Source organism: Neodiprion fabricii, chromosome 3, assembly GCF_021155785.1.
Source record: "Neodiprion fabricii isolate iyNeoFabr1 chromosome 3, iyNeoFabr1.1, whole genome shotgun sequence".
Classification (NCBI taxonomy): Eukaryota; Metazoa; Arthropoda; class Insecta; order Hymenoptera; family Diprionidae; genus Neodiprion; species Neodiprion fabricii.
Window position 1 is genome coordinate 30,352,418 of NC_060241.1, and position 27,280 is coordinate 30,379,697.

Consider the following 27,280-nt stretch of genomic DNA (forward strand, 5'->3'; position numbering starts at 1 on the left):
GCCTCTTCTTTGACAGACTTGGTTGTGCTTTCACAATTCCATTACGATTGATCCTTGAATCGTTTGAATGTTCACCGAGGTATACGACTATCGTTATTGGTATTCCGTGCGTTAATAACACCTGACGTGATACTTTGAACGTCCGGAAATTGTGTACGGAAATAATCGGTTGACCACAAGTATTTGGAAGAGAATGAAACAGGGACACGACGATATTACTTGGTTCGTGACTTGACTGTAAAACGATCGATTGATTTTCCCGAATCTTGGGGTATGCGAAATTCGCTGGTTAAGGTGCACAAGGAAAATAACGAGGCGGTTGTTGAATGTGTGCGTCCCTCGAGAAGGAAGAAAAAAAAATATCCTCAGATCACCGCAAAGTAAGTTCGTGCATTTTGATTCAAAGCTTTTACAACTCGGCTGGGTAACATTTATGGAAAAACGTCACCGGCGCGTCTCTCTGCGGTAACATTGGCATAAAATGCTTATAGCCTCGTTCTCCGGATATTCTCTCTGTTTGTTTTTCTACCCAGTGGCTGGCGTGCATTATTATACGCATACGATAAAGTACCTATAAATGTGACCTAACTTTTCCCGCTTTTGCACGCGCTGATGTCAACTTGACGGAAAGTCTTTTTCCCCGAGTTTCCCCTCAACCTGTCAAACGCAACGGTACGCCACAACCATAAAAAGTAACAAGAATCATCGCTACACCATAGTACGAAATTTGCAAGAAACACACCCACGTATACCCGAAGACGAATCCACCCCCCGTTTCATACATCGGCCTTTTCTCAAACCGAGTAGCGGCCCTCGTTCTCCACGCTGTGGTAGCCCATCATCTCGGTTGGCCGCATGCAAATGGTAATTTCCGGAAGGGGGTCCTTCTTCCTGGGCATATTTTCACGTGCCAGTCGTTATCATAACCAGACGTACAAACACACGCAGACATCTCTGTCAGGGTGAGTATCGACGCAGCTGGATGAATTGCTTCAGTCGAGTTACGCAGCTTCAGTCTTGTCTAACATCCAAGAAGAAATATCTAATTTCCGGCCAATTAAGGCGAAAGTTAACCGATGTGGACTAATGGTCCGGTTTCACCCTTTCCACTTCCTCCGCAGCGGGTGAGCCCACCTTATTCATCGGGGATCGAAGATACCTCGGAGACAGGAGGTGCGCGCTTCGTTGCCCAAATCCAGATAGACCCTTGCCTTCAATTGATCGACGTAAGAGCATACTGCCCTTCGCGTTGTACCAAGATTAAGCAATTTCCATCTGCAGAGGTGGCAATACTTCTCTCGTGATTTCTCTCACGGTGTTATCCTTGTATTTACTCGGTGCTTGGATCATCTGAAGGTGATCTCCTTGACGGTGTGAACTTTTCGCGACTCCTTTTGAAATCCCGATACTACATTGAACCTTCTTCGAGAGATACAACCACTTTCGGATCAATTTTCACCCCGATATGAAATTCTAGATGTTTTGACATCGTTCACGCTACACGCAGCCTTGCGCGTTGAAGTACACCAGAAGGGATCCTCGGCTCTGATTCGAAACCTTTGCATAGATTCAGCGTGATTCGAAGAGTTTTCACGTTTCTCGATGATCGAACCCTCGATGATCGAGCTTCCGATCGCGAGACGGGCGATGGTAATGAAGCGTCGATAAGGAGAGAGAGTGAGAGAAAGAGAAGAAAAATTCTCCCCAGCTGTTTAGCGGCAATTATATAATACCGTTGCTATCTTCCTCGATCTGGTGCAACGCTATCGATCGCCGGACTTAAATACCAGTTCGCGTGCCAAACGCGGAGGCATGCTTTGTACGTGCAGCATAGCAGACAGAGATATCTTATAATTAGAAACTTTGATATGATGGATAAAGTTCGGTGAAACATTCGCAGCCATTGCCGAAGTACAAAACTTGGTCGATTATACATGGGGAATGACAATGACTGCAGTGTTCAACTTTTTGCCCTTTGCATCAGATATCAGATTTAAAACGTTCGAGGAATACAGTATCTCGATTCTTACTCCGAACTCTTTAGCTTGCCGAGTTCAACGATATCCAAGAACTTAAGACCTTTTTCCTGATTGGAAATATGAATAAGCGTATCTGAATATCGAGATTCCATTTCGTGGAAGTCGGTCGTTATGATCGCAGAACTTACAGCCATGGACAAGTCGAGAATACCTTTGTTTCAAATAGTTAAGAACTCGATTTATCCGCTCAACGATACACCCAGCTGAATAATATACATGTTGGCATTCCGGCAGCAATTATTTATTATACGTATTAATAACTTTTCTTCTTTTTTACACGAAATTTGTCAGGATATGATATAATTCTCGTATTTGCATAAATGTATGTATATAAAACGTTTTGTATTATTGACGTTCTTAAATCGCAAAATTAAAACGAGACATTACATAATTTTCTACAATTTTCATCTCACGCAAAATTTCAACACGTTCAATACCAAAGATTGTTTGAACACTGCAGAAACGATTTTGAGTAAAGAAAGAACCCTCAATCTCTCCTGAGGAGAAACAACTCGAGCTGAATCATATTATCCATTGAATTTCGCTTAAAGTGGTAGTAAATTTGAGCCGTTAGAGAGAAATGTATTCGAAGCTTTGTTCTGAAAACAGATATTTCTGCCACTAGATGAAAATTCAAGCGTCTTACTCGACATAAATTCATCCTCGTTACGTGGCTTTGTGCTAGGAGATCACAGGGAAAAATGGATTTCTGCAATTTCAATTAAGTTTTTGCAATTGCAACACTGGCGTATTATATGCCCACTTCAGAATGTTAAATCACGTCAGGGAGATTCCAAGGAGACGGAAAAGTTATTCCAGCTATGCTTCGGGGAAAATGCACGTTGTATGAAAACGCGAGCTCACAGTGACCAAGTTGCATCGCGTAGTTGGCGTGCAAAATGGACGACCGACGCCAAGAAACAGGGATATTGACCCTCGTATGAAGAAAGGATTATAAAGAAAGGAATTTCTCATTCCAAATAGTGAAATGTAATTCTCGGATCAACGTAATAATCAAGCCTAATAATGATCGTTTGATTGACGCCAACCGTAACGAGACGGCCTCAAACCGGAAATCGTCTTTCCTCGACGCATTTCGAGATTGAGAAGCGTTCCTCGTTAAACATTTCGAGTAATTGAAGTTGAAGTGAAAAGGGACGGTTCCACCCCTAACGAACTTGTCCCCAGTGATACCTCACACTGCGAGTTGAAATTCGAGAAGCGGGTACATACAGTGAGGGACAAAAGTATTCGTACAGTGGATAAATTCAAACAAGATAAGGAATGATTATTTTGATTAATTTATTTATTTAAACGTGTGCTGTTTTATTTCATGCCAGGACACTAACGTGAAAAAGCGTATAGAATCGAGCTTGTTATCTTACGCTGCGTACCTAATATCAAGTCAAGTCACCGTTATGGCAAGCAGAAAAGTATTCGTACACTACACTTTTGTCCCTCACTGTAAGACAGTATAAGCTTCTACACAGGGCCGGAGGTGAAAACGGCAATAACTCCCTTCGTAAATCAATAGCAACCTATGGTTATATGCGACGGGGAATGGTATAGATATAGGACGTATAGGCATGTACGCGTAGGCGAAGGAATCTGATTTTTCTGAAGGAATCAAATTTCGCTCCGATTAGATTGTTTCGAGGAGGCCGAAAGCCATTTATTAAATCTGTCTTGGGCCTGGAGGAAGAGACGGAGACAAGCCGAGGCGAAAGGGAATAGAAGGGATGGGAATGCCTGGTAATATTTCCTCTCATGAATGGGAGACGCGTATACTCGCGACGCGACGTCCTTTCGGGCGCGACGATGACGAATGGCGATCCTTCGGAGCGATAGTCGCGGGTCGTCGACTATAGAAGTCGCCGTTACCGTCGCGTGTTCGCAAACTCGAGCGTAAAACAGTGTAATTTAGAGCCGACTCGCCACCCTCCGGGCCCTTTCCCCGGCGTAACATGTTTCTCGCTCCAACGATACGCTCCTGTAAGCGGTTACCTTAATTGATCCGAGTTAACAAAAGCTTAATCTCGACCTGCCAATCACCCCAGCGATGTTATTAATTCGCACATTTAATGGCTTGCACCCTTGCAATAACTTACATCCACGGTACGTGTTTGACTAACTACCGGCACGACGTTACAGGGCGGGATCGTTCCTGAGCTTGCAAGTTTCCCGGAGTGCCGCGATTCGTCGAGTTTAATTTCGGTCGGGCCAAGTCGATTTCTTGTTGTGCAACTAAGCCCTCGAAAGCTCTTCCCCACGCAAACGTCAAACGACCCGATGATATTTGTTGGAAAAATACGTATAGATGTTTATTAGAGTGAAACTCACCGCATCTCGAAGTCGTGGATCTCCTGCAAGGTGAGTGTATTTGCGACGTCGAGTAGCTGACGCATGTTGTCTTCGCGTCGCCTGGTCTCAGCGTCCGGCCGAAGAAGTATCGTCGCCGCCGGCGCGTCCAGAGAGAGAGACGGTTGTTGAACAACAATGGTAGCTTGTGTGGTCCTTTTATTGCTACCGCTACTGGCGCCTTTAATCAAATAACCAGAGTTAATGCGATTTGTGTTCAAGTACCGCGCGCATCCGGAGAACCGACCCCTGAATCCCCGGGTGCATTGATCTTTGTATGCTCTGCTTAGCGGCCAGAGAAAGCTCGCAAACATCAGCTCAGTTCCGCAAGGTAATTTTCCTGGGGAAAAATTTGTCGCGAAAAGCGGGTTTGTTTCGATTCGCAACAAAGAAGAAGCGCAGAAATAATAAGTAAAAAAAACACGGCACAAAATAATCTGCAAATTATGTTGTTGAGAATTAAAAAGCTTTTTATTCACTCGAATTGCCAAATGAAACGAACGATGCTCAGCGTATAATTCAATTTTCCCCCGAAAAAATACCGTCTCCTTTCTCTCGCCGGTATGATGTGAAGGATTCTGGGGGTGGTCCTTCAGCGCGAGGATACGAACGTTGTGTCCTACTTTTTTTTACAACTGAACCCAAGACAAAATCACTCGCTAAAAAGCACACTTTGTGCGATACACAAGTTGTATAATAAGTATTATATAAACAATATTACACGACACAACGCCACATGCCACGCGTGATTTTCAGTCCTCGACGAAGGTGCGCTTCACACCGAAAGCACAAAGCAGAAGCCTTTTTGTAAAGAAGGGCGTGAAGAGGGGGGATGAGGGGGGAATTTACGGTAATAACCGCACAGGGTTAGTTATCCACGATAATATAACCCTGCTTTAGCATGGCCGAGGCGTCTGCCCAAAATACGCCTTTCTACACGGGGTTGAATTATGTTCACCTATACGTACACAATGTAATATCCTTCCTTTCTTTACATTATTTTTTTTTTTTTTTTTCAACTCCCAAGAACACGATTGTTCGCGAAATTAAAAATGATCCCCCAACCTCGCCATTTTTTTTCTTCCATATTGCAATTCTATTCAACGCTTAAACTCATTGCACCTCAAGCACGTCTGCGAAGCAGAGCTCCTTATTTTCATAACCACGCGTTCGGTGTGAGGCGGCATCATCATCGCGAAGTGTTCCTTTTTCTCTGTTTTTTTTTCTTATTTTCTAGCTTATTTTTATTTGTTTCACTACAATATGCGTAGCGGCAACATAGAATATAAAAATCAAAAGCCATAGCACAAACGGTGTTTGTGAGTGCGAGTGGTTTATAGGTATACAGTGTAGGTGAATTGTTCGTCAATTAGTGTGACAGACGAAGAGACAGAGAAAGTAACAAAGAAAGATTAACGCAGTAAGGAAGAGAGAAAGGAAAAGAAAGAGACGTGTCAAATGTGAGCGGTGATGTGATATAACATTTGAAAAGAAATTGAAACGGAAAGAAACGTTTGAGAATGGCAATCATAATATCTCGTGCCGCGTCAGCTGATGGCGGGCGAAAACAGTGCATTATACTGTTAGCGCACCGCGAGAAGAACCCTGAGGCGATACTATGATACCCGTTACGAAGAGGAATAAAGAGAAGTAGTAGAAGTAGAAGTAGAAGAAGTAGAAGAAGAAGAAGAAGAAGAAAAAGAAGAACAGGTGGCGGAACAACGGGTTTCAGCGATCTTCTCGCAGCTACCGGACTATACCTATGGCGCAAAACGGGAAAAATAGCCTGACCCATGAATGAATTGTTGAAACGAGGGGATGGCATTCTGAAAGAAAGAACATCAATAAATTGTTTTTTTATCTGGAATTCAGTTCACTGTAAACGTATTATAGGTAGACATATTACATATAGCCATAGCTGTCAGCGCTGTTTCAGCAGAAACGATACAGTTATACCACAACTAACTGGACTTGGACTAACTGCAAATCAAATTATACGTAATTATAAAGTATGAAAAACCATGCTTAGAAATAGCATGTGAATCAAATGGTACTATCGGTTTAAGGATCTCTAGTTTGGTGCACGTACAGTTTGATCGTCTGTTATTCAGTTCCTTTAATTAAACACTTTGAACCGTTTCGTCGCTTCGGCATTGCGTTGTATCGCGAACAGGTTATTTGCCACAAATTTAAGATGCTTATCTAACCCTCGGACGGGTGAAAATTCTGTGAAACCGAATAAACAATTACCTTTCGTAATTATTCACGCGAGCATCTGGATTAATTGGTTTTCATCGTCAATTCTTAGTTACGAGCACGCAGCTATTTAACTGTTATGACCCTTCAATTGGGAAGCTTTTACCCCGAACTGATGAATAATTTTATTCAGAACATCAAGAGTATTAATTTGATATACATATATATGTAGATGTACGTATATGTATATTCACAGACGTTGCAACGCCATTCGTGATACGATAATCGAGTTCGGAACAAAGCGAAACAATATATATCGAGCCGACCGTGGTCGGCGTGAAGCAATGGCGGTTAATCAGCGTTATTCATATATATGCGGCTACGTAGATTGGCAAATTACCTGCCGCTCTGCCTGCGCGAACTCTACTTCCGGTTGAGGTTTGGGCGTTGGATGGGGTCTGCCCACTGCACAAAGTAATATCCAAGGGGTTCGTCGTCACGTTGATATTGGCTTTGACGATCTTTTGATTTCCCTTCCCTGATTCACTCCCGTTCTTCTCACCCTCCGATCGCTGAGAGTTTTTTAACCCGCTGTTATTACCGGCCGTTGAGTTTTTCCTCTCTTTCGCAGCGACCAGCGTCAGCAGCGAGTTGATCTGGTTCGGGTCCGGTTGACCAGCGTCGATGGATCCTCTGACAGGCGTACTGCAGAGGGTCAAAGAAAACGGAAAACGTTAAACGTTTAGTTTTTTTCTCGTTTTTTTTCCCTTCCAGATCTTTTCGCAATGCCAATTTCATCTGCGCATTTATTTTCGCATCAATCTTAACGTGGGAAACATGTTTTCCAAGTATTTACCACGATCGATGATTATTACACAGCTCCGATTAAATGCTATCCAAGGGATCAGAGCAGAAATTTACCAGAATCCAAAACCCAGCTATAACTATAGTTTGAAACACCTGATTTGGACACTTACATATTACATCTATATCTTGGGTGGTACGCTGGGTTATACGATAATTGCGAAGCAGGTGTATTGTGCAGTAACGATGAAACAATTTTCCATATCGACAATGGTTACAACCGTTCGTTGAGGTTGTTCGGTAGCTGATTTAATCGGATATCACATACAGAACTGAGGATGAAAATATCAGTTCCGAAATTAACTTTCAAAAGTTGGTCTGGCCGTATCTCCCTAAATATAGATTGCGAAGTGTATAGAAGTTGCGGGCCTCTCATTGGCTTTGGAATAATAGAACTTTTCGTTGGATGGAATAAAACCGAACAGTATACAGCGCGCTGCAAAGTTATTTTTGAATCTCGCACGTTTGTCAGCTTTTCTAAAACTAATTACCACTCGAGGGTTGAACATCCAGGTAACGGCACGGACTATTGGAATTTAAGTAGAAAATTTTCACCTTTTCCGGATCACTCGCCCCATTTCCCACGTCATTCTCCGAGTGAGTGACGTCAAGCTTATATCACGACGAGAAACTAACCGAGTTGCTTCGAAATGTGGGAAAAACACGAGTTTATCGAATTGTCTGGATTCGTTGTTTTCTTGTAAACTGGACGAGAAATCGCGCAATTCTCGCAGCACTGCTTTTTCGTTTGATTTCGTGCAGTTTCTTTTCTTGAATTTGATTTTTCATCTTTCCTGGCTTCTAAAAGAACGAGTTATACTTGCTTTCGGTCAACTTGTTACACTTGTTGATATACTCTAATAGCCTCAACCAAAGATGCGTCTGTTTCGCCATTCTGTGCTAGTTGCCTGTTTCCCTCCCTTGCGGGCTACGAGATACATGAGAAACAAAAACCGAGAGTTGAAAAAGACACGATTACCTTGTAAAAAGGGAAAAAAAAACATTACAACGATATTCACGATAATAATAACATGGCCGAGGCCGAGATAGGGGAAAGGAGAATGAATGTGGAGTAACAGACATTTAATAATACGACCCACGGGATGTTTTTCTGCCGATAAGCACGTGCCCACAACCGTTTTGCAAGCCCCGCCGATCAACGGAGAGGTTTATCAGCGCGAGAAAAATAATCTCGCAGAGCATCAATTATTTTATCAAGATCCAATTATTTTCGTCATCTTTTATCTTCTGTGTGATTCAACCCCTGCAGTTATTTCCAAATTACGGGTATAGCCCAATACAGCAGAGCACATGAGAAACTGTACTATGGGTCATCTCACACGAAAGCAACCTAATCGTTTACGGGATAACATCACTCTAAAAACCTGAAAACGTCGCTATTTTAACATTTTTTTTTTTTTTTTTGGACGGTAGAAGAGATGATAAAATAATAACATTTAAGGAAGTTATTAGGCGTATATTTTGATGTAATAAAGAAGTTCTTATCAACAAATATCAAAAAATGGCGACACTAGGGCCATTCTCGCGAGACATGTAACTGGTGTAAATTTGAATGTGGAAAAAAATGAATCTACATGTTTATAGATAAGGAAATGCGTAGGGGATTTCCGACAAGTTAATTTAAACATTGTTTATTGGCGAATGATTGCCCTTGTCTCGTTGAAAATTGAAAGTCTTTGATTTAGATACTCGCCAATCATACAAACATCAATATTTTTAAAATCGCCCACTCATTTCACTAGCTATAAATATAAAGATTAAGTAATTTTTTTTCAATTCAAATTTGCTCCAGTTACACCGCGTGTCAAAGAATTCAACATGTTTCGCAAGAATGGCTTCAGTGTCGCCATTTTTTAATATTTGTTAATACCAATTTTTTGTATTACATTTAAATATATGCCTAATATCTTCCTTAAATATTACTATCTTATTACCGTCTCTTATGTCACAAAAAAAAAAAAAAAATGATGGTAGCAGCGTTTTGTTTTTCAATTTTTACAGTGGTGTTACACCTTAAACTGTAACAATAGATAAAAATGCAGATGGAAATCTGGCAAACCAGTTTTCGGGATAAATCTTTAGCCTCCGCAGCCTCGGAACACGATGAAAACTGACAGAAGGTGGATGTACCCGTTCCGTACGGCCGTCTAGTGTTAACCGATTTCGAGCCGTCAACCCGCATCATGGATGCTGTTTGCAGTTAAACACAGTCTGACACGAAGTGACGAGGTTTCCGGAAACTCACCTAAAAAAATCCGTTACCCGAAGGTCGGGCAACGGGGGTGTCCGCCCGCTGACGAAGGTGAACCTGGCCTCCTGCTGCGAGCCGACGAGGGGCGTGGGCGGCGGCGCTTTCGGGCTTTCCGTCGAGTTGGTCAAGCTTTCTGTCTGGACGGCCGTGACGGCTGAGTGTCGGAGGGTGGGTGTGCTCTGGGCATTATGCAAGTTGGTCGTGCTCACCGAGTGGTTCGCACCTGGGTACGAACCGTACCCGGTATCCGATCTCTGGGACTGGGGGTTGGAGTGGGTGCTGACTGGGGGAGGTGACATCTCCGGGGTTCCGTCCAGGTAGTCCAAACTGTCGTCCGCCTGTTCGCCATCCGTCGTTGTGATCTGGAGCACAAGTTTTCACCTGTTAGGTTCCCGTTCTTGTACTCGCGTATCTCTTTTTGAGAGGGTTGCTTGGACGAATACCGTTTGTAACCAGCGCGCCATCTTTTGCCAGCCATTTATAAAACTTTTTAATTGATTCTACGGTAAATATCTATGAAACTTTTGATCATTCAAATTCAAGTCTGTGCCAATATTGAATTTACTGTAGCTGAAAAGAAGAGGAAATCTGTAAATACTTGACAAATGCTCCGTAAAATTTTCCATTTTTTGGCCAACCAACCTCCTTAAAGGGGCAGTAGTTACCTTTTCGTGCGACGCGTTTGATTTTTGACTCAACTTTGGATAGCTGCTTATATAGACTATTTTGTCAATATTCAAAGCTTAAAATAAAAATAAACCTTTGTCATGGCTCGTTTTGCGAACCTGTCCGTATCAATATCAGCTATATCCAAAGTTGACTTATCAAAATCAAACTTGAAAAGATGTTTAGCCCCCTCCAATCCGCAAGCCTCATCTCGTACTGTACGTGAGCAATTTTCGTCAGCTGTGAAATCGTATCAGAGCAAGTTGGCAAGTTTCAATATAATATAATTAATGGACCCATTGCGGTAGAAAGACTAGATGATGTCTTTATCGGAAAGACCCATCGATCCTGAAACTTTATCAAACTCGAACTCGAGCGAGAAGTTTTTGTCGCGACGAACTTATCATCCCTTCGACGAAATAATCGCCCAAAGTTTTACCTTACTAATAACCCGCCTCGATATAACTCGCAGACATACCAAGGTTACCATCGTGTTGGTACTGTCGGTGCTGGTGTTTATGGTGGTTTCCGAAGCCGTACTGCTGCCCATCACGACCACCTTCGGCACGGTGCGAGTGCAGCTGCGACTCCCGCCGGTCGACTTGAAGTGGAATCTCTTCTTCAAGGCGGAAGCCATGTGGGCCAGTGAGTCCCCGTCCAAGGCGTGGGACACGGCGTTCTGATGCCGCGACGGCGGCGACTGCGGCCCTTTCGAATTAGCCCCACTCCCATTTCCACTACCACCCCCGCTCCCCTTGCCAGGGCTGTCCGAACATCCCTGCAAACACGGTGACAAAAGGTTTGAACCTACTTTTCACGCTGCTAATTCACGGGAAAGAAGGTGGACTGGTAACTCGTTAGGGCTTTCGCGCCGATAAGAATGAGGGAGCTACCCTTGGCCTTTCAACTTTTATCCGGGCGTTTCTTTCTTTTCTGCCGACTGCAATTTTCTTATAGACAAGACTGTGTGCTGATAGATTATACCTGAATCAATCTGCCAGCTCTGCTGTCTTAACAACCTGAATTTCAAGATATACCTACTGGTGAAAGTGCTCGAGGCGAGCACGAGTTGGGAGAAAGTGAAATTTCTTTGATCGAGTTTTGGGACGTACACCCAAGATGCTTCGTAAGCTTTTTTCACCCCGGCGATATACTTCGCCTTGAGAGACGTCGCAATTTATTCCTTTTAGTATATTTTTTTCCTGTTCTCGTTACGTATCATCGGGTATATATATATGTAAAAGTCGACGATCCAAGTTTATTGTGCAGCCATAGGGATGAAGAAAACCCATTTCGACGGTGTATCGTAAAGTGACCCGAGTAATGCTCGGAGACGTCCTTGCATTGGTTAAAATAAATTGAAAACGAACAAATCGACGGAAAAATATTATTGGAACAAGTAATTAATCGTTCAGATATAAGTAAACGAACTACAACTAAAGCTCATACTAATTTTAAAGAACTCCTACTCCTTGTCAATCACAGCCTGGTTAAATTCTGCAATTAATATTGTAGGTACAAGCTCGAATAACTGCGATAACAATCAACTGTCGTAACCCGTTGTACCAATTCTTTGTATCGACGTCTTACATAGGAATAAATTCGGCTTGGTTCTGTTCATACACTCATGCAAAGGCTGATATTTAACTCAATTTTGATCCAGCCTTAGTGTGTCGAACAGCAGCATATATATAAATAAATATGAGCTTCAAGGACGGTAATCTTGTCGTACAGAATGAATATTCATCTATTATTCGTTGCCCATTCAAGCATTGCACTGCAAAGCCATCGGTATATTCGCGAGAAGAAACCATGAGGTTTGATGATATTCCTGATTCCACAATTGCAATGAACATCTACTTTCGGGTTTTTCAATGCAAAGATCGAATAAGGCAACGGTTGAAATTCAATCATGCTTTCCCGCACACAACAGTTGAGAAGCTAACTCAGAACTTCAACGTACGTGGCAACAAGAACGTACGATGTATCAGAATGAGAAATCTCTAGTGCACGTAGCGTAACATATCGCGTTGTAGTGCAGCAACAGAGAAATGTGTAGGACGTACGTGATGCGCAACGTTGTACATAACGTGTAAAGTGCTGCGCTCGAGAAATAGCTCCGCAGACAAAGCGGTAAATTTTGGTTGTCGTTCAACCGTCACACTGACCGATGCCTACGTGAGCGTATTTCGCGACGAGCTGTTACAGAGGGTTGAAAAATCAATGATCCCAGAGGCGAATTTTCAACTCCCTGCAAACGTTCGTTTCGAAATATTATGCAAATTATTGTATATCATAACGTTGTATTTTTTTGTTTTCTGTTATGTTTTTTTAACGTCTCCGGTTCGTTTTCTCTTTCTGTAACGGTAAAAAATCCGCGGGTTGAATAACGAGGATCAGCAAAATAAGGGAAATAAACGAGATTGGACCATTGACTGCCGGCGAAACGAGGAGAACCACGAGAAATTCGCTTTGTTCTTAGAATCGTGGTTGAGCCTCTCATTACCCATTCGGAGTTTCTTGACGTAGAATTTGCATCGCGCCCTGTGATTGAACGAATCAACAACCGTTATTCATATACCTTAGTCCCCACAGCCAGGAGAATTCCCAAATACGTCGAGAGTCTTCACGAAAGTATGTGTGTCACGGAATTTCAACTCTCGGTATACGTATAATTCAAAGTACCTATATCACAACTAACGGGATGACGGCACACGGTTCCCTGAACACCATCCCGTGCCCTAGTTGTGTAGGTACACGTGTTTTTTCTCAGTTGGTCCAGCGGCCAGACGACAGGTATATACCGACGCATTGACAAACGACCGGAGCAACACTTCCAAAGTGCGGAGAAATTTTCAATGTTATTCTTCCCTTGTTTAAAAAGTATTCGCACAATTCGATATCACGGAGGACACCTTGTTAAACATCCCCGAAGAAACTGGAGACCGTTCAAATTCAGGGAAAGCGAATCCGTGGCGAGCTCAGAATCGTTTCGAACCCGGTTTAAAGAAGTTTTAGACATACATTCGGATTGGATTTCTGCGAAGCGTGTTTGAACATGAAAGCTGCGGGGCATCGGAACTTTTTAACTGCGTGTAAATCCAATAATCGCAGTTTGATACACATTGACATCACGATTGAACAGCTGCACGGTGACAGATTCGGCTCACGTTGCACGAGAATTTCCCCACCAACTCAGCCACTTTTTTTATCCTTCCGGATCTGTTCCATAATTGGTTATACAACATTACTACTTAAAGGTACCCTCTGTGAATTTTTTCAGATTTTTAAATTTACTCGTTGCGGAAACGGTTTTCTTTTTAATTTAAACCCGTATATCATGAAAGATTGAAGTCGGGGAAAAAAAAGTTATGTTTTTCCACCGTGGAACTCGACATTCTTGCTGAGTAAAAAAATATTGTACCGAAAACGTGAATTAAGGTAAATCTGAGTTGCTATTTTCCTTGAACGATTTAATGCGATAGACGTTATATTGGCATGTCATAAAAAATATAAGATATATTGCATTGAACAGTTCATGGAAAAACATAAGTTTTTTTTTTTATGTTAAAATTTTTTTGATCGACTTTAATCTTGTACGATATACAGGTTTAAAAAAACACCAATTCCGAAACGAACAAACTAAAAAATCTGGAAAAATTCAAAAACAGTAGCTTTAAGTAGTACTACTGTATAACCACTTATGGAACAGATCAGAGAGGATAAAAAAAAAAGTGGCTGAGGTGGCGGAGAACGCCTCGTATATGTAGAATGAATCGGACAGACAATATGCAGTTTGCAGATAGTGCGCAATGTTTTCAACTTGAGATTAATACCCGGCTTGCTAATTAAGAATTCCAATACGTGAACGATCACTCATCCTCGTTAACGCGCCGCAGGTAATATTGTGGAATACCGATCGGTATTTCCTCATCCCAAAAACACAAGCGATCCAATTTATAATGGCGTATTGTCGCCGGATCGATTTGCCGCCAGTGTCCCACTAATTTGCATTTCCGACGTGCAAAGGCCGACGCAGGCTCGACGAAATGAGAGCCTCGATAAACGAGACTGGGTATCTCTGATCCAACGGCTGAACAATCGTCCGCGGCAAAAGCTTGGATATAAAATTTTCAAGCCAGATAAGCATAAGAAATTCCCTCAACCGTTATGGCGCCAGGCGAGTCACGTACCGAGTCGCGATTCGCGGAGGTAAAATATGGAGGAGTGAAATATATAAAAGCTAGCTTCCCGACAATCCTCCGCATTCGCTCTTGTTTCGCTAATCAAAGTCTATGTAGCGATGCTGCGCCGTAATCGCCGTTGAATTTTATGCGTCCGCTTACAAATGGTTTGGAAAATTGTGCAACAATACATCGAAAGTAAAAAGTTTCGTCGGTACGTCGTACTAGGGAACTCCTAATTGTCACAAATTAGAAATCAATTTATTACACGACTTGAAGTCAATCGAGAATTGCGTTATTTTTGTTGCATTATAAACAGCGTCAGATGAGTCAACAAATTGAAAAAATTTAATAAGCAATATTGGAGTAGCCTGAAAAAATTTCGAGCAAAATATAAAAACCTGCGGATCATTAATTATTTCGGCCGCATTATAAGCGGATAATTAATCGTGCGGCATCACGATTTTCAATAAATTTTAAGCTCATTTCTTGTATTTTTTCTACGTTTTAAGAGTATCAAGATTGTATCATCTGTGAAATGCTAAATACATTCCGATCGAATAACTCATCGTAAGAGTTATCGATGACAAAAAGGAAAAAACCGAAACATATTTCCGCTATAATCGTAACAATCCACGATTTCTTGAAAAGATAATACCAATATTGTAAGCATTTCGTGTTACTCGGATTTAAACGAAAACTTTATTTGTGATATTTGAAATTTTGTCTGTTAGATAATTGCTTCGAGTAACGGGCAACTGTCAAAACCCACCTGAGCATGATAACTCCATCAGTCTCGTACAATGTATGTGAGACGCGTTAGACAAATGTGGACAAGGTAATTCATTGGTCAGACGGATTTCAGAGAATTGGTGGTAGGGTAGGGCTCTGCTGATAAATGCACACCCCGCGCAGCAGAGACATTTGACAAAGAATTATTTAGAACGTTAATATCACCGTTTAATCTAGCGAGTCAAATCTAGTTGCGCGTAAATAGAGAGAGGGAACGGAACAAAATTTTCGTCGAAATTTACACGCGACTAAACACGATCGTTCCGTCATCGCGAGGAATTATTTTTATTATACGATTTTAGAGTGATAATTTTCCCAATTTAATGTGTCTTCTTTACTCGATTATTTTTTACTATAACGAGGCAAATTCGCGATCTTCTATATAAACGTCGCCGTAAACCTTCGGTTCGATTTTAAATCGCAGGTGATTAAAACAGGTACCTAAATACCTAATATTCTGTATATAAAGATTACGTATTTATTCGCCCACTGCCTGAAGACAAAGGGATTTAAAAAGTACCAGATTCACCCACGGGTTGAGAAGGCCGGGTAAATCGAATTATAAAGTCAATTAAGAAAATAATGGAAAAGGAAAAAAAAAAAATTTAGACACATCTGAAGCATAATAAATTTTCCCGGTCCCAAGGGTTGTTGGTTGGAGGAATTAGCGGGAGGTAGACAGAGTGATCAATTATTTATCTCACGGTGATTTTGCCTTACCCTGCAAAGGCACCACCGCAATTAATCATCCCTTGAGCTTATTAAACGAACTATTATGCCGACTCCGCAATACCGTTGGGCGAGCTCCAGGTATTCTGAATAATTCCGACTGTGCAGTTTCCTGTTAAAACAGGTCACGCATCGCCGTGCAATTACCGAGTTTTAAAACTAAATATCCACACATGAATGCCCGCGAATGACTCAGGGATGTCATTAAGGAGACGGTCAACAACAGGAGGCTTATAGTTTCGAAGGTAATTACAGGTGTATTCCATTTAGAATCAAGTCCGGTACCATAAATATTAAATCAATCGTCCGCAGCTGGCTTATGCAAATAAAAAAAGCGATTCGTTTGTGTGCTTAACCTGGATCACGAATCAGGAATATACGCGGTATAGATGTAATCAAATATGGCTCGTTGTGCGCTTTGTACGGTGCTCGTCATGATAATCAAATAACTGTTTTGTTCCTGGATTATACCTTCCCTGTGCCGCCCAATTTCGCCCAACTATTTCGGTACAAGTTTCCAAGGACTATGTATGATCATCGGACCTCACGTGTGAACAAAAGCAGACATGAATGTTGAATGAAGTACAAATCTCATGTTACACAGAAAGGGAAGCTGATCGCGCAGTTTTAATTTTTTTCTACATTTGTTTCCCGAATTTTTCGAAACCCTTTATTGACACTGCTGAGGTTTGTTCGCAATTTTCATACAAAAGAATGACTCGGTAATTTTAGCTTCGTTGTATGTGTTGGCAATTTTTTTTCTTTTTTATAGTATATTGTATGAAATTGTAATATAAAGGACGTAGGATTGAGCAATAAATTAATCATCTAATTTGGTTAAACTACTTGAATCAGGAACCAGACGAGAGTGGTGGAAATTTATTTTACAATTGGTATCACACCGTTTCGCAGCATTATATTTGAAGGAGAATCTAAGAATTTTCAAGATTATTTCCCATTTTTTTCATTCAATGACAATTTAATTTTCAAGTTCCTTATATTACATTCTTAAATTTCCGTCAGATTATGAAACGACATTGAATTCTTTCTGAATCCAATAATTGATGCCCTGGCACGACTTTGGATAAAAATATGTGTACGTCAAATATGTCTGCTTCAAAGTGGAAAAAGCGAACGATTTAAATATGTTTTTATGTGACAAAATCAAATTTTGACATAATCAAACATCAATTTGGATAAGGATATTCATATTTGAATTACTGAAAGTGAAAATATTCCATTTCATAAACCAACACATTATATATAATTTCAGACTAAGTTACTCTACATTAAGCCTGCGAATATAATGCAATTCTAAAAAGCTGACAAGAACTCAGATTGTTTCTTCTTTTCATATAACGTGACATTGATAACCGTAAGCAGCAGAAACGTGTATTACCGAGATTACTTGAAGGCCTGGTGAACCCAAGTAGCGAAGTCCAGTATATCGCGAGAAAAGAGTGATTCATTTGACACGCAAATCCCCATTCCATGAAGAAGATTATTTTGACAGTATACATACAGTTAAAAACGAGCGGTTTTTCGACGCTGAAAACATTTCCACCCCGAAAGAATCTGAATTTTCACGTAAATATTATAGGTATACCACAAAGACTACCGTGCCTAGTAAAAAAAAAAAAAAAAATAGATATCCTATTACTGCGCATTGAATTGCAGCAGCGGCACGAAGATATCGTGAACCGAAAAACACATCTCCGCTTAAACCTTGGAATAAGTTCCTCCACCACTTTAACCTACCAAAACAAACTGAACACTCACTATAATTGTATCGTTATTTTTCAATCGGGCTGTACCATAACGTTGAGTGTTCCGGGGTATATTATTCGTTTCACGTTATTGGGGCGGCTGGTTAAGCGAGGGCCAGGTCACGTAGACGCCGCATTTAGCCAAAGCCAAATGACCGCGGAATTAATTTTGGACATGTACGTGGATTTCTTTTTTCGATCCAGCACGACGAACATTTATATATTATACCTATAGAGAAAGATTACGCGAACGAAGAGATCGTTTTCGTTAACCTATATTAACGGTAGACATTTTTTTCCAAATTCCGCAACGCTGATGAAAAGCTGCACGAGTAGAATAATCACGAGCCCCTTATAAACTACACCCTCGTGATCTAATATTTCAGCGACAATCGAAAACAAACAGACAAATTTACAAAAAGATTAACTTACTCCCTTTCCTCGGCAAGAAATAATACACGAGATACGGTTTTCTGCCGCACGAAGTGCAGGGAAATTGCTACCGTTATTGCTTCCGTCTCTCTGAATTGCCGCCGCGAAGACATCGCTTAATATTCTTCAATATTCTCACGAAACGCGTCGACCCTTTTCATCCGTTGCTCTCCGCGCCGTCTTCATTCCGCCTCGGCAGTAGTTGAGATCATGAAAATGCTACTAAACACGCAAAGTTTTAGTGGAAGAGTGATCCTGCGCCCTCGCCGACTGATTTGCAAACCTATCCCGCTCCCTCCCCGAATTCCCACGACGCGGTTGAGACGCCGGTGGCATAAATTCAACCCGACCGTATTTTTCGTTCTATTCAATAAACATTCGTTTCATCGGAGCCGAACCGCATAACAATTCACGCGAACAGTGTTCTTTCTTTCTTGTTTTCTTCCACAGCTTTATTACGGTAAAGCTGCTATACGTCTGTGCATGTTCGCACAGCTGTGTTTTGCGAGGTAAAAAACGCGTACCTCTCAAAAAAAGTGAGATAACCAGAGAAGTCAGGCCCTGAACCGACCTTGGAGAGGTCAGAGATCAACCCCTTGAAATACCGGTCTACTCGAGTCGGCAAAGTAAATCCGCGCCTGGCTAAGAAACTGATAAAAAAAAAAAACAGTAAATAAAGGGGAATGAAAAAGAGGAGTAAAAAAAATTTGCGTTTCCGCAAGCGGTGTAAACCTCGCGTCGAAAAGTCAAGTTCAGTTTTATTACTGCCGATCGGCTTTGAAGGTGCCCGATACCTGCGGCAACCGCGATACTCGTAACCTTCGGAGGAAGAAATTTATCGCGGCAAAAAATTGAGACTGGGAATTCTGCAAGGCATCCAAAAATCGCGTGACAACCATCTTATTTTCGAGAACGTGTATGATACCGTAAAACACAGCGTAAAATGCTGGTGCGTGGGTACGACGTTTTAATTTCCTAGCCGCCGTTATAACTATATACGGTTGAAATTAGTTTAACTATCCCGGAGCTGCTTAATTAACGCGGGTTTTACGTCGCTTGTGACTTTTAGTGCTCTACATAGCGCTCGGGGTACACACAGGGTAACCTAATAATTGGAGGGTAATGCTCACAGCGTACTCAATTTCCGGAGGACGAATCGATCACTTTTGTGTACTTTGAATTTATTTCCCCTGTTTAGGCCTCACCCTGCCCTCCGCGACGTTCACCCGCTTCGACAGCTGGAAAATTGGGAAAAGAAACCCCTTTCTCGAGTATATCAAACTAGCGAGAGCCCCTCTCTCTCCGTCCGGAGTTCTAGAAAGAAGCTGTTACCCGTTCGCCAGTCAATTTTTACATATCGATCTCTTTCTTTTTTTGTCTTTTTTTTTTTTTGTATCGTTCACTCCTGGTTGAACGATGCAGGTACAATGAGAAGACGAAGGAAAGTGAGTGTTTGAGAGGGTTGTTTGTACGAACTTGATAAACACTTTTCACCCTGTCATAAAAAATAAAATAAGAGAAAATTCAGTGATACCTACGAACTCTGCGCGTTTATTTCCCATATGTGTATTCTGTGACTGAAATTTGTCGCCGAAGAAAAAATATTTAACGTTTACTTATGGTCCGATATAGCTGTGCTGTTTGCGATAACAACGTTGCGCCGAAAGGACCCGTTCTCTGGCTCGAGAGTAAACTAAATTTACGTACAAACAGATGGAGCAAACGGTGTTAAGAAATTTCTGAGATCTTTCAATCTTGGCTGATGTTCGATGTGAAAAAAAAACCCATTAAGCTGTATAAATTTGCTGCTTGCGTAAGGTGTTACAAGTTTGTGAATTTTTTTCCACCTCAGTTGGAATGAAAAATGTCCAACAATGCTTTTCCTCATAAAAACTGCAAGGTGCTAGTATTTGATTTTTGTATTTGAAAATTGGCAAAAGTATATTGACTGCCAATCACGTAGCATCATTTCGGCTGGATGGCTCGGTAAAAGTGTGAACGTCAAAAATATACCATCGTAAAATATACATGGCCCTCTAATCTATAACCCCGCAAGGGTGGCCTACGCAGATAGCAGGCAACGTAAGGTACGGGGTTTTTTCCACGTGACACTTCGGAGTGCGATGAGATAATTTATACTAGCTGCTGTAAACAGTAAACGTGAAGAAATATCTGATTTCGCTTCGAAGATTGCAATACCATTTTTAAAGTCTGGAGAAAGTTTCTCTTCTTGGTTTCAAAAACGTTGTGATTCATTATTGAAAATTTATTTTGAAAAGAATAAGCAGGCTTGTTCGGAGGATTTTTGCGTAAAAATCTCGTCAAATCTAATGATAACTTTCAAAATCTTAAAATCCCGTATTCCAATGAGTTACAGATTTATTTTTCACACCTGTAGTGACAATAATTACAATTCTAATCTGAGTGAATAATTTCAAACCGTATGCTAAGACTGGTATCAAATCAGCTTTCGTGACGAGCATTGATATGTATATGTGTACCGCTTATCGAGCGTAGCTAATTTACATATGCAAACACGAATCACAAAGGCATAGGTGAAATGAGTGTGTCTCAGTTCTATTGTGTCGTTGGTATAATTTGCACTACCTTACGAACTGTAAAAATGGGACCGGTATAATGAATCTTGGCAATAATTATCGTTTGTTATGTAAAGATTCAATCTTGAATAACTTTATTTGTCGGTCAAATAAATACAGACCGTTTCACACTGTAATTGTGTGATTTCGCAGCGTAGATTTACGAATGCATGTAGAGACCGTTTTCCGTAATGGACCTGAATTTGTCCGCCGAAGAGCGCCGAGCACGCATTAAACTTACAGCGTGTAAAATCAGTCAGGCCGGTGGTAGAAACGTGTTAACAGAAATTTTCCTATCATGTTAAGTAAGCATTCGTTTTCCGTTACCGCGGTCTCGATCGGTTCGATAAATTCTTCTTACAAGAGGCAATAAATTCGTACCGTGAATTCGTTAGGCGATGTAAATCCAACTTGATTTCAATCTCAACAATTTGTGTCCGCTGTTTTTTTCTATCTGACCATTCCACCGGGGCCCCACCGCCGTCGTTTGCACGCTGATAAGCCGGTCGGAAAGGGTAAACTTTGGACGAAAATTTTCTACACCCACGAAATTTCCGCCCTGACATTTTCGTAATTACGTATAAGGTCCGCGGTAAAATCTCGACGTGGGTAATTAATTATGCTCACATAATTCACAAATAATTAATCCTCCTTTGCATAACTTTAACATATATTAATAATAATTTCAGACTCCCGATGCGTAAAATCAAGGTTTTTTTTTTTATTTTAAACAGTTGCGAAAGTCCCTGTAGAAAATCCCAAGAAACAACAAAATTATACGTCGTGGTGGTCACTGCACCGATTGGAAAAACACACGTTTGCTAGAGAGAATATTAAATTCGCCCTTAAATAAGTCGGCGTCTCCGAACTCCCGCAGCTGAACAATCTGACCGAATTAGAAAAACTTTTCCCTCTCTTTGTCGAAACAATAAATTCCCCCGTATTTTTCAAAACTCCACCTCAGATACCGTACAAGTTAAAAGGTGTAAAAGTTGCGCGGCAATACGAGGGATTTCCTGGCGTTTACCCAACGCGAGTTTTGGGCATCCCGTTCCCAAGTCAAGCAGTAGAAACGGACGCCGTGGGTCAGACGACCACCTACTACTTGCAGAGTTTGGGCCGGCGTCACAGCAAGTAGTGCTTGCCTCGCTAGGTCCGGCAGTAGAAACGAGCGTGAGTCAGGCGACTACAAGTAGTGGCTGCCAGTTACAGCGGGCCAGTCGCCAACGGGTCTACGGCCTATATTCCACCCGTTGTAGTTACGACGCCGACTTTATGTTCTCGCAGCGAGTCCTTGTTCGTGAGTAAATGCAATAATTCGGTGGGAATTTCCAAGAACGATGGGCAAGGATGATAGCCGGTAAGTAAGAGATAAAATATTACATTACACGTGGGCGAATGAAAATTTTGTGTGAAAGCTGTTTGTCCATTTAAACTGTGTGATCAGGAAAAGACTGGAATCGAATTTAAATTTGAGCTTAATTCCTCGCTACTAAGTATTTGAATAACATGGCGAGGATGTCGTTTTCGTCAACCAGGACTAGGAACTCAGGTCCGCAGGAACTCAAATACAAGATATATTATGGTTGAGAATTTTTTGTGATCGTAGCCTCTGCAATTCGAGCACTGTCTCTCTCAAGGAGTCTTTTGGGTCCGAACACTTTTAATAATTGGTTTATGTGTGTGACAAAAGCGAATGAATATTCAAATTTGCGTGCAGGTTATTTCTGGTGTGTACATGTATGTATGTATGTAGTACACATATTATTTTGAATGCGCGACGAGGAAGGAAGTCGAAATTGCAAACGGAAACAAATGAACGTGGCCGTTTAAACGATTCAACCTTCAGGTATTTAAAGGTCTCGGAATTACTTGCAGAGCCGTAAATTAGGTACTCTTACACAAGGTAAAAACGAACAATGGAATTTTCATGGAAATTGGTTCGCATAAATTCAAATACCGAGCTGCGGAAGACTGCGGCAGCTGATTCGCTACGCCGACGCGTGTAATTTTTTTTCACCGCATAAAACTATCAACGTCGTCGTGCTAAAAATAATACCGTCGTTGTGGTGTCGGTAACGAAAATAAGAGCGAGAATAATTCAAGTCTGCAAATGCCAGGTAAGACGGAAACGGCGTTAAGATATATAGACTGTCGTAGAAAAATACGGGGGAAGGGGGAATGAACCAATCTTCTCGATGCGTTTTGCCGATTAAACTTCCTTTCAAAGTTTGACTCCAACATTTTTCAAACGGACTAGTTCCACTCCGCCTACCACTGAGCCTAAAAGCTTCGCCTCAAAAGCCTTTCACTGACGCATCAAACGTCTCCACTTGCCATTAAATTAAGCTAGAAGCTTCGAAACTGGCATCAGTCGAAAAGCATAGACTTTCTCGCAGAGTGATGACAGGCTTTGCGCTATTGACTCGAATCACTGACCGTCGACTATAGTGTCCTATGAGACATTTTCTTTGCAACATTTTCACCGCAAACATAGAACGGAAGACAAGTTTTATCGATAAGAAGGGTTTATTTAGATGGAAAACAAAGAGTGAAATTGATATTTCGGGAGAATCGAGAACCAGACTTTGTTCAAGATATTCTCTCCGTTTAGAATGCCTTTCGTGAACAAGTCTGCGCTTATACTCCTATTCTAGGCATTCTTAGCAAATTGTACCATCAAGAGGACGACCTTAACCTAGTTTGCATGTTTCAGCACCTCGACGAATGCTTTTTCACGTACATATTACGCGGTGTAGGTACGGTGAGAAATTTTGGATATTGAAATTGAAATCTGTTTTGCGAAAACGAAAACAAGGACGTGGTCAACGTGTGGTTCACGTACAGAATCGAGGGAGAACAATGACGGGCATCACAATACGTAACAAAAAGTAAATTGATCGATCGATGGTTGATAAAATACGACCAAACGGGCGACGGAACGAGCCTTGACGAAAAAGCGAAATTCGAAAAGAGGATCACATTCATCGATCATGAATTATACACAAGGGAGCGCAAAGACTGGATTCGGAACGGATTCGGGGGAAAAAATTGAACCCGCTACACGGGTGGTGCTCGATGTTGATACTCACGTGCGCTTTGTGTTCCGGGGTTGCGGGTGGATTTGGGGAGTTTGGCAGCGAACTACCCGAGCATTGCCGCAGCCGCGCCAGGGCTGTGCGAAGCCCCTCCGTCACGAGGCCCTTTTAGTAATCCGTGTCAATTCTATCACTTTTTCTCCTGAAGCTCTTTGGCGTTTCCCCTCCTCGGGGAGTTGCTGGTTCTCGTGGTGCGAAGCGACCCATCAGGACTCAGGACATATTCGTGCCTTTGTTCCACGTTCCGCACTTCCGATTTCTGAAAAGACGCACCTCTCTCCTCCTCGCCGATATTGTTCTTCTTGTTTCGGTAGCTCCGCGAGTTATCACCAGCTCTGCGTTACTGCCGAAGGCAATCTCTCGGAAATGTTCGTATGTTAAGCCGCGCTCGTTTTGGCTTTGAACTGCGATCCCGCAGCTTGAAATTTGGACAAAAGTTCAACACAGCTTTTTCTTTTACCTTGCTCTTTGATTCGGTTATTTGCAAGTTGACTTGTTGCAAACAATGATAATACAGTAATTCGCATTAGCTCCACACACAAGCTTAATTTTCTTATCGTTAAGCACAATTCAAGAGAAATTGCCTCGCGCACAACAATACGAAATTTATTATATTGATATTTATTGATTTTTCACCATTTTCATTTATTCACAAGGGCTTATCCTGTGCGTTTCATCCAATCACGTATACGTCAGTCCCGATTTCTTTGAAAGCGAATAGTAATACACTTTCATATTGATTGGATAGAAACTTTTTTTTTGATTCCTCTTCCTTCGCGACGACACACAGAAGCTCACTCGACAAAAAACTGCTGCAGCGTTCCTGAAACAAAGTAAAAAAAGTTCGTCGTTCAATTTCAGGGCATTAAAATCTACCTTTGAGAATTAATTTCAGCCAACAGCGAAAATGTTTCGCGCAAGTGAAATTCATTTCATCGAAACAAATCATCAGACGTCAGAAACTTCATTCTGATCCTCTCAAGACAAGTCGCATGCACTGTTTTAGAACGTCCGCTCGTCTCGTCCGGAAAAATAAAAAAATACGTCGAGGGTCTAATTTCCATCGCAAATGAAGGACCAAGAATATAAAAAGGAGCCTAATTACCGAGGGGGAAAAAAAAGTGAATCGTCTAGTTACGGGATAAAAATTTGCGCCGCTTTTTTCGAGATGAGATATATTTTTTCGGAGTTCCGCAGGGTTCGTCAGGGGATAAATGAACGTGGCGTAAAAATATTGCGCAATCAAGAGGCGAGGAGGGAAACGAGAATGACCTATTTTCTTGAAACGTGTATAACAGATACGTCTGCAACGGCTGGTCTCCATGCTCTTTCTCATTCTCTCTCCCTCTCTCTCCTGGGTTGCACAGGCCGAGAAATCGCACAGTTTTGGTTGAAGTGGGTGAAAACGTGTCGCGCGACGCTTCCCGGCGCCGTTAGGGAGCACAGAATACTGCATGGATAGACGGGAGATGGAGCATCTTCGCCGGGGTGAATGACCTCCGCCTCGCGGGGGCGCGAGCGCACCGATTCACCCCGATTCACCGCTCAGCCACCTTGCCTGCGTTTCGGATGAAAACTTACTGAACGAAACTCGCGTGTAACCTACTGAGGCTGGTGCGTTCCCAATCAATATTCAAAGACCTCGTTGCCGATGAAACCGCACAGCCACGTGGGCAATTTTTCACCCGTCCGATCATCGCCGTTGCGTCTCTTTTTCAATTCCGAAAAGCATCAATTCCTGGGTACGCTCGGCTGTTCCCAGTCGGCTTCGGATCAGGTTTGGATTCGGCAATTCGAGTTATTCGATCGCCTTTACACGTGCTAACGAGAAACTTTGCGCGTTGGATTTTGCGCAACAAGCTGAACTACGACGTAGTTTTAATACATCCCCGGCGAAACGGCAGACAAACGTTGGTCTTCAAACCAGGGGGAATCGATTTCCGGCTGGCTATACGCTGCGCCCGTAAGTACTAACACAGCTACGTATTACTCCATGTGTTATCGTGTTGAGGCGTAGACTGTAGGCGGGTTGCTGCTATGCGTGCAGTGAAATCCCTAATTCATTCTCGCCGCGCGCGATGAGACACCACGCGACCATTTCGTTGCCGTTGAAGCCAAACAAACCTCCTCCGAGGATCTAATTCGCGACAACACTGCCTCTGCTCCCGCCTAAACTGCCAAAACTCGACAAAGACGAAGTGGCGTCGGCGTCGCCGTCGGGTCCCGGGTAGCTAACCCGTTTTACCCGGTTTGTGGTCTGAGTCGGTGTGCAGCATGGATCAGACCGGGTATCCCGGGAGGATTAGACTTCGGAAAATGAAGATGAACGCGTTTCCAGAGCACATGGCGGTATTGGAGCGGCATGAGAAGGAGGTGGTGAGAGGAGAAGAGTCGCTTTATCAAATGGGGAACTTTCTACCGTCCGTCGTCTACCACGGACTGCTCGTATCTCTGGGCGAGATTTAATTTAGGACGGTAAAGGCGATCGCAAAGTGACACTGGGTGACAAGTTTCCGCTGGGAAGAGGCGATTTTGAAGGAGAAAGACAGAAGGAGGGACCGACAGGGGATGCTGGTTATTTACGCCTCGGTTGAATCCCCGCGGATTATCCTTACTCCGGTGCACTACGGATAAAGGGACTACGGGCTTGTCTGGAAACTGTCTACTCTATCTCTAAATAAGTTCTAAGTGAAAAGGTGATATGAAGCTTACTTGAGGTCTCAATAACCACGACTGCGTTCAACGCGCTCAGGAGGATCTCGGTTTCGAGTAGCGGTATCCTGTCAACACTGGGCACCAGCTACTCTGCTCCTTGATTTCACACAATGTTCCCGATACGTTAGAAAGGTTTCAAGTTCAGCATCTCGTGCTTTTCTGTAGAGAATTGAATGTGACAGAAATAGAAGAAACGGGCAGAGTTGATTTCTAAATTTTCTGTAATTACGTTGAACGGGAACAGTATCGAGAGCCTTTTGTACGACGGATGTAAAAAATGCTTCTGACACGTTCGTCAAGGTGGTAATTTATGCAACGACGGTAGAGAGAGTGCAAGATATGTGAGAAGAAAAGTATAGAAAGAGTGGCGAAGCTGCACGCTCTGTGGACCGTCCTGCAGGGAAGAGGTCGAAGACAGCACTGGCCGGCGTGCGTCGTTGACATGGTGCGGTTGGCACACTGGGACGGCATTCTGGGGCAGCGTTGGGCGCAGGCGTCCTGCCACCCTGCAGGCGTCCCGACGCCCGACTTTTCAAAGCCTTCGAAACACCCGCCACCTGCAGCGGACCCAC

The 27,280-nt window shown here is 42.4% G+C and overlaps 1 protein-coding gene across 1 annotated transcript in view; it reads right to left on the minus strand.

Moving 5' to 3' along the window:
• LOC124177141 overlaps positions 1-27,280 on the minus strand; it is a 96,339-nt gene that overhangs the window by 56,700 nt on the left and 12,359 nt on the right. Inside the window, exons 2-8 of the mRNA XM_046559188.1 lie at positions 26,706-27,128; positions 23,988-24,816; positions 10,874-11,173; positions 9,724-10,091; positions 6,994-7,298; positions 6,158-6,223; positions 4,380-4,578 (exon numbers count right to left, since the gene is read on the minus strand). Of these exons, the coding sequence (XP_046415144.1) occupies positions 4,380-4,578; positions 6,158-6,223; positions 6,994-7,298; positions 9,724-10,091; positions 10,874-11,032 (1,097 nt within the window). The 5' untranslated portion in view covers positions 11,033-11,173; positions 23,988-24,816; positions 26,706-27,128. The remainder of the gene's footprint in view (positions 1-4,379; positions 4,579-6,157; positions 6,224-6,993; positions 7,299-9,723; positions 10,092-10,873; positions 11,174-23,987; positions 24,817-26,705; positions 27,129-27,280) is intronic.